The sequence below is a fragment of the Morone saxatilis genome, unplaced genomic scaffold (assembly GCF_004916995.1).
Source record: "Morone saxatilis isolate NCDOM2014 unplaced genomic scaffold, NCSU_SB_2.0 Contig10, whole genome shotgun sequence".
Classification (NCBI taxonomy): domain Eukaryota; kingdom Metazoa; phylum Chordata; class Actinopteri; family Moronidae; genus Morone; species Morone saxatilis.
This window is the reverse complement of record NW_023339652.1, coordinates 18,990,048-18,998,528: the sequence shown is the minus strand read 5'-3', so window position 1 is coordinate 18,998,528 and position 8,481 is coordinate 18,990,048. Positions and strand designations below refer to the sequence as shown.

At 40.2% G+C, this 8,481-nt stretch overlaps 1 protein-coding gene across 1 annotated transcript in view; it reads right to left on the bottom strand.

Moving 5' to 3' along the window:
• Window positions 1-7,275, bottom strand: part of gys2 (glycogen synthase 2) — an 18,794-nt gene extending 11,519 nt beyond the window's left edge. Inside the window, exons 1-7 of the mRNA XM_035674656.1 lie at window positions 7,102-7,275; window positions 4,262-4,443; window positions 2,873-3,064; window positions 2,584-2,769; window positions 631-775; window positions 416-533; window positions 146-266 (exon numbers count right to left, since the gene is read on the bottom strand). Coding sequence (XP_035530549.1) covers window positions 146-266; window positions 416-533; window positions 631-775; window positions 2,584-2,769; window positions 2,873-3,064; window positions 4,262-4,443; window positions 7,102-7,225 — 1,068 coding nt within the window. The 5' untranslated portion in view covers window positions 7,226-7,275. The remainder of the gene's footprint in view (window positions 1-145; window positions 267-415; window positions 534-630; window positions 776-2,583; window positions 2,770-2,872; window positions 3,065-4,261; window positions 4,444-7,101) is intronic.
• Between the last annotated feature and the right edge of the window lie 1,206 nt (window positions 7,276-8,481).

The following is an 8,481-nucleotide window of genomic DNA, read 5'->3' as shown; positions in this document are numbered from 1 at the left end:
TAAAACTGAATTGAATTGAAGAAGATCTACCTGTCCTTTCTCTTTATAAGGTTCTAATTTGTTTGAAAGTGTACTTTTTGCAACTTTTGCGCATTTAATGGAAACAGCAGTGCGCTACTGAACACAGAGGACTGAAGGGCCTCACCCGCAGTAGGTAGTTGAGTCTGGACAGTGATTCAAGGAAAATATCAGCACCCTTGTTGGAAAACTCGTATCGTCCAGCAATGAACATGAAGAGGGTTTTCTCCAGGTTGAAGTCCAGATGACTGCCAGAAGGATTACAGTCAGGTGTGAAGGGAACAACTTTCTAGTTTAGAATACAGGACTTCTGAAGTAGACTGTTTCAGGCAACATATGAAAGGCCTTCCTCAGTAAGGAGAAAATTAAAAACACTGGGTCTCTAAACTCCACCCACCCATAGAAGTGTCCTCTGACAAACTCCTGGATGCGGGCCTTGCTGGTGGAGTGCAGGTTCTGGAACTCGTGCATGGCCGAGAACTTCTTCACATTCAGACCATTGGGGGTCACCACATCTGTACATCAACACAACAGGTACATCATTGGTAAATTGGTACAGTGGTCTGTTCTATCTGTGCAGTATCAAGGTGCAACAGTGAAAAGCTTCCCTACCTGGTGTCCTGTGAACCATGTGGTTGGCCTCCACAGCAGTGATCTGGGACACTGTGGTGAAGACGTGAGCACAGTGGACCGCCGCTCTCTCCAGGCAGTAACGATGGTAGATCTGCCTCTCACCTGCCTCCTTGTCAATATTGAACTACAACACACACACACACACCACACACACACACACACAGACACACACAGACACACACACACACAGACAGAGGACAGCTCAATACAATTATTTCAACCATTCTCATTTTTAACCTTCTAGTTTAAATGTAAAATCAATTCAATATCAGTATCTGCCCTAAGTCTCATTACTGTGATACAACATTAGTGATATAGTTAGTTAGTTAGTTATAATATAATATTATATAATATAATACAATATAAACTTAATAACAATAGAGCCTCCTAAATGGACCTTTAACGTCCTGTATTTAAAATCCTACTTAAGTTAAAGTACAAAAGGTATTAGCATCAATACTTAAAGTACCAAAAGTAAGTGTTTTACAATAATATACATTATATTGTTGGATTATAATTATTTATGCATCAGTGTGTTCATTCCTTTAATGTTACTGATTTGAATAACTTTATATATGCTGGGTAGCTATTATAATACATCATCATTAATTAGTTGATTAATATTTTGTACTAATCTAAATCTGCAAAGAAACAAAATGTATCAAACAAATGTTGTGATGTCAAAAGTATAATATATCCCTGTGAAATGTAGTGGAGAGGAAGTATAAAGTAGCATATAATGTAAATACTCAAGTAAAGTAAAAGTACCTCAAAACTGCACTTGCATACAGAACTTGAGTAAACGTAGTTACATTCCACCACTGGTAACTCTGGTTAAATTTTACTCCTAACATTTTCATTATGACTGCAAATGTAGCCTTTATCAGTTCCAAATATCAGTTATCGGTTTCCTTGGTTACTAATAATCAGTATCTGTATTGTTCCTGAAAAAACATCAATTGACATTTAAAAAAAAAAAATGAATTGACTATTTAAGGTATACTTCATTTCATCACTTTTCTAATGATGCATACTATTTACTTAATAGAATTAGTATGTAGTATGGAACTGGGACACAGAAAACAACATTTAACTCATTTAAAGGTTTACCAGTTTATTTTTATTGATAATGTTTACTCTTAGGCCTGAACCCTACCCTGGCTGCAGAGCGTGTTACAGTCAACAAATCTAAAAATGCATATTGATATGATTCCATCGATAGAATTCCTTTGCACCAGCTTATGGTCGCAAACACCTTGTCTGTCAATGATACATTCAGTCAGGGAGTGACCTTTAGCTCCATGCTGACCTTTAGGATGCGAGCAGCGGAGAGCCAATTACAAACATTACACTGACCCCTCCGCACACATTCACACAATATCGCTAATGATGCTTTAAGTGGCTGCAAAAGGCTGCGATTTTGGGCCTGAACCTTTGAATGTGAAAATTATTCTGATGGAGCAGAAATATGTGTGTGTGTGTGTGTGTAGGCAAGTTCAGAATTTATAACATGTTAAAGATTTTTTGTTTGTGCCAAATAAAATGTACACTGTTACCCTAGTAACGGTCTGTGTCTGCCACATATATGTAAATAATGTAATTATGATTGCATCAATAAAAGTAAAGAAATATATTCAGAAGTAGTACTGTCTATAGGTTTTTAGAGACATTTTGCCATTTTGTCTATCAAGGAGATATTATAGCTAGGAGAGAAACAGGTTTTATGCAGTGTACACTGGACTAAAAGCATCATGCTAAGTGCTTGTTAAATGGTCAAACAGCATCTGAAATGTCCCAAATGTCTATCTGTCAACTGTGTGTGTATTCACCTTGAAGTACCTGTTACCACAGCAAGACACATGTGGCAGCTTTACCATATTTCCTTAAAAAATCCAGAAATAACCTAAATGGTCAACCCCGCTGACCTCTCACCTTGTCCAGGTTGTTGTAAAAGTCGGCATTCCCGGCGCAGAGGTATCGTCCCAGCAGGGTGGCGTGTGTGGTGAAGACTGTTGCCATGGGGATCTTGCGGGAGCGAGAGAGAATAAGCCCTGGACCCGCCTGCCACTCGTGGAAATGACCAATGACATTGGGTTTGTCTCCCAGCTGATCTGTTAACTGGTAAACAATAGTGAGTCAAAGTTAAAAACAGCAATGTTTAGTAAACTAACTCAAAGCTGTGAAATTGAAAGACAGGGAATTCAATGAAGAGTCGGGTGACCTCTTTGAAGAACCAGGCGATCAGGGAGCCCAGGATGAGCGAGTCGTTGGCCTCTCTGTCGTGGTAGGGCAGGCCGATGCTGCAGGTCTCCCACAGGTCCCCCTTCCAGCGGTCCAGGTTCCAAGCTGCAGAGCTGATGTCAAACAGGATCACGTAGGGGCTGCCCTCAATCAGCCAGCGGCCAAAATGAACCTGCAGCATCAATATTAGCAAAGGAAGCCCACTGAGTGGTACACTGTATAAGAAAACTATTTTCTTCCCACCAGTCCAACATGGTGCACTGTAGGCTTGGTTTTAAATTATGTGTAGATCAGACTTATCTTAGTTTACGTTTCTTTGATGTGTGTTAGAAATGAGCCCTAGATTTCTGTTTCATTTATTCTGTATATCAGTTGCTCATAAGTAGCTGTTTCTGATAAGGTTTTGAACCCTTCAGAGTAGGTAGGGTTGCTCAGGTGGTTGCAGGTTTCCATTCTAATGGACTAATCAGCTGCTTGTATAGCACATATGCTGTACAGCATGTTGGTCACATGGGAGTACGGTATATCATTTGTCTACTCTTCTGGATCATCAGGGTCTCTGGTATATGACTGCCATCTAGTGGCCAATGATTGGTGGATGGAGCTGGACTCCATCAGTCCCCTCAGTCAGAGTGTGGTAAACCTTCACAGTGACAGATGGCAGAAATGCTAAAAGCTATATATATATGGTAAATGGTAAATGGACCTGTACTTGTATAGCGCCTTTCTAGTCTTCCGACCACTCAAAGCGCTTTTACACTACGGTGCACCATTCACCCTTCACACACATTCACACAGCGGGATGGCAAAGTCCATCAAACAGAAAACTAACACATTCATACACATCACACACTGATTGCTATGCATCAGGAGCAATTGGGGTTCAGTATCTTCTCAAGGATACTTCGACACGTGCCAGGAGGAGCCGGGGATCGAACCAACAACCTTCCGATTGGGGGACGACCCGCTCTACCTCTACACTCTGACATTATATATGTAGTATATGTAATATATGTATTAATACATGTAATTGCAATTGTATAAATCATTGTGAAACACCAACTTGATACATGCTCACTGCTGACGAGACTGATTGAAGACTCATTATACAGTAGTAGTTGTTGTAGGAGTGGTTATATTAGCAGTCACAGTAGCTATGATAGCAGTAGTACCACTAATAAAGAAGATTTGTAACTTATATAAGTTGTGCTGTAAGAGCAATATGGGCACGGCATTAAGAGATTTCAAGCCACTGACTATGATTAATTGACGATCCAGACTTTATCATACCTGCTAGCAATTTTTCAAAATGAAGGCAGCAGTCCTTGGTTTCATAAAATATATTAAGACATGAGACACACACACACACCTGGCAGCCATTCTGGATGAGGGCATCCATGGCCTTCCTGATGGCGGGGTTTGGCGGATCGCAGCCCTCCACCTGGGTCTTAAAGTTGTGTTCGAAGTAGGGCCCCATCATGTAGTAGTTCTCCCCCCATTCATCCACCGTGATCTTGGCTTTGGTCTGAATCACTGTGTAGATTCCTCCGACTGCACGTTCACACACAGCGGGAGGAAAAGGCACGTTTTTAGCTTCTATTCTAACATTTAATATTAACGTCATTGACAAAGAAGCTGTTTTACATTTGGAACTGTTCTACTTCAAAGGTCAAAGGTCAGATGGACAAAAGGGCTGACAACTTCAGATATCCAAGAAACAGAAGCAGTGACAAGCTGAACTTTGACTTTAACACACCATAATTTTTGCAAATGTGCAATACATCCATATAAAGCTACTAAGAGACTGATCAAGGCACATGTTCCAAGATAAAAGTTAAAGGTGCCATATGTAAGATTCGGAAGCATTTACGTATTTATTTATTTATTTATTTATTTATTTATTTCTTGATTGCCTGTGGACGGATTTATATGCATTACAAGTCAGATTTTCCAAGAAAATCCAAAAGGATGTAATGTTTGTGCATGCTCCTGTGTGCCTTCTCTTTCCTCTTCCCTACATTGTCAACATTGTGCAACACTAGCTAATGTGAGCTTATAAATGGAGTCCGCTAACAAATGACCAACTCCCACCACCACATGGAGTCCAACACAAAGTCCAAAGTCAAAGCTAACATTGCTGCAAAGCTTGTGAAATGTATTATGATATTGTGATTTTAGCTGGTTAGCATTAGCTTGCTTGTTAACGCAGACTAATTGTTAGCTAGCTTCATCCAGACTCCTGAGGCAGCTGGATAACTTTATTCAGCGTGGCTGGATTGCAACTGCCTGGCTAACCTTAGTGGATATGTTATTTGGCTATCGTTAGCTTGCAAGATTACTTTCCCAGCTAACGTGGTCCATGAAACTAACTTATGTATTATGACAAACGGTGTCACCAACAACAAATGATGTAACGGTACAAAGCTAACGATTGCTTTCTTCTAGCCAAGAGCGTAAGATGTAAGGCAGGGGCATCCAACTAACTGTAAGTTAGCCTAAACTAAGCTGGGTTTAGCAGTGTGCTCTTTGTTTTAACATCTGATTGTGGTCTGATTATCCCTTTAGACTCATTTAAAAGCAAAATCTCTGCTTGTTCTGTGTTAAATAAATGTTTTTTTTAATAAATCTAAATATTCAAATATTAACCTGAGGTCGGTAGGGGCTGTATTGTGTTACACAGACAAACACAGACAGAATTTTCTGTCAAAAACACAGACCGCAACACGTGGAAATGTTTTCAGTCTCTCACTCAGCAACAAAAAGACAAATATTGATATGAAAGACTATCAATGACCAGTGAGCCCATGATGACGTCTGAGCTGCATCAGAGTGCAGGCATTTCATAAGAGCTGAGAGCAGAGAAAACATCACAAAGACTGATAACCTCTGAACCCTTTGACTACATGACCACGTAGTAATATAGACTTATATTCACAACTGTCTTCAAATGTTCTGGTCTCTGTAGAAATGCAGTATTGGACATGCAGTCATGGACATGCAAGTTCACAGGAAAGAACTGCAAATGGCTGTGTTGCAGTAAAGCAACTAGTTATTATTCCATATAGTGAAAGTTTCAGCAAATATGACAAAAACTTAGTTTTATAAAAGTTACCTACTGCAGATTTATTTGACCTTTTTCAGAGCAGCCCTTTTGAAACAGTAGGGTAAACACAGGTGTCACCAATGATACTAATTAAGGTTCTGTTCCATTCAGGTCAAACACAGTCAGGATGCTGCTATTGTGCATGTTGGCTTACTGGAAAGGCTCTGCNNACAGAACCTTAATTAGTATCAATGGTAACACCTGTGTTTACGCTACTATTAATGTCAAAAGGCCTGTTGTGAAAAATGTTGATTGTTTTTATTAATTAAATCTGTGATCACTGTCAACCACACCATTAATGGAAAGATAAAGGGCAACTCTTCCTTAAAGTTTTGTGTCAAACTTGAACTTTTAAGTTTTGAAATAAACTAAAAAACGTTGCTGACCTCTAATCTTTTGAGAGCTAATTATAATGAGATAATTCACTTTTCTTCATTAGAAAACCTTTTTAAAAGTTTTAAAAACACAAAATTCTGTTGTTGTTATTTTACTGTTATTTAAAAAACAGTGAACTGTGAACCTGATTTTCATTTTGATTTCTTATTTGGGTACTTGAACATCAAATAACTGCAATTAAAAATATTAAATTATTAACTATTTTTAATTTTAATTTAACAAAGCCATAGCTGTTCCACTGTCACCACTTATCTGCAGTTTAATGTTTAGCTCTTCAGAGGGAGCAGACTCTGTCTCCACACTTTCCAATATTTGCTCTTTATGGGGCAAAGAGGCCAACTTTTACACAAAATAATACCAGTACTGCCACACAGACAGACAGACAGACAGACAGACAGACAGACAGACAGACCTTGAGTAAGCATTATTGGACGTATTTCATTTGTTGCTTTTAGTAAAATCCTCCGTATGGAATTTATATTCAATTGTTATTATGCAATCAGTGCCAAAGTCAATTAAAAATTATAATAAAGACAATATCCAGATATTTGAAATAAACAGCCTGCCTGTGTATCCTAGAATATGAAACACAATATTTGCATTGTATCATTTGGGCATTACTCTGAAGGCCTTCTGTAGATGAACTCGTGCTTGGTTCAAACATCTCATTTTGTTGGGAAACCAAAGCACCATTACACTTGTGATCTTACCTTTGTTGGTGACCTCCCAGGCCACCTCGAAGAGCAGCAGGTCCTCCACGGGCAGCTCGTCCTCCTCCCAAGCCGGCAGCAGGCCGCTCAGGGACGTCATGGACAAGGAACGCGAAAGCGGCATCTTAGAAGAGGAATAACCCTAACCCTACAAACAGGCCTGCTAGGTGGAGGTCCTGGGCTCAGCAAGGACCGTCCTCCAGAATGCAACAGGACAAGATAAAAGGCACTGACGCCCCGCCTACTGAGGCTAACCTCCAGCGAGAAGGAGGGGACGTTTACCTTCCACAAACACACACACACACAGATATCAGGGGAAAGGGTTGGTGGACTTGTGTGTGATGAACTGAATGTGATTGTGAAATGTATGAATGAAAGCAGGGCTGTCCACTAGGAGAGGGGGAAACACTCCCACTGAGAGAATATTCACAAAGGATGTCGCCATGGTGATGTATCCAATCAAGAATGTAAGCATCATTAATGTAGTGTGGACTACTTTGATTTTGTGCTCTTTAAAAATTGATTGTTGTCAATTATGTAGAAAAGGCAGGTGCAGAGCAAACCAAAATGTCCCAGTGCACACGAGGATAGGAATGACCATTTTATTACATTACAAAAAAGGAGCGAACTACGCACACAGGTTGCTATGGCACTCGATGCATAATTGCAAATGGCATATTGACACATGTGCCCAAAAAGCGGGGCAGCTGTGCGCTCAGGGAGGCAAAGAGCGCGGATCAATCCACTAATCACGAAGGTTAAGCATCAGAAATATGAGATCCATAGAGAGCAAATCCATCCTGGTAGTGGGTCAAAGTAGCGAGGAAAGCACGCAAAACATGAACTCCAAATTGACTCCCCCGATGCTGTGGCATTCAGTAGGAATGAGGATGTGTATGGAAATGAGCAGATACTCATAGAGTACGAGTCCACTTGGACCATCAGGGTGCTGTCTCTTAAATAGAGGGTCAGGTACTGATTATGGACAGAAGAGTCCAAACGAGGTTCACATTTCCTTGTATCCTGGTCATGCACTGGGATATTTCTCATGTAGTTGTATGATTAACAGGGACGACGGTTTATTGATGAACAGAGAACAGATTGCTGAAGAACTGGAAGGGCGACGGTGTAAGACTGAAAAGGGTGTCAGTTATATCTTTGCTTCATCGAGGTTCCTTGTTTCCCACCGTAAAGAGTCATAATACCAGGGTAAGTATATAAGTATTACAGGACTCAAATGTTTGGCGGTCACGCATGTGTGTATTTGGTGTTTTCGTTCAATAGACTGAGCGCGCTATTTCGACAGAGAAACCGAATAAACGAAAATAACAGTGTAGAGTCGCGTAAACACCAAGATGGAAAACCGCCAAGGGTCAGTGT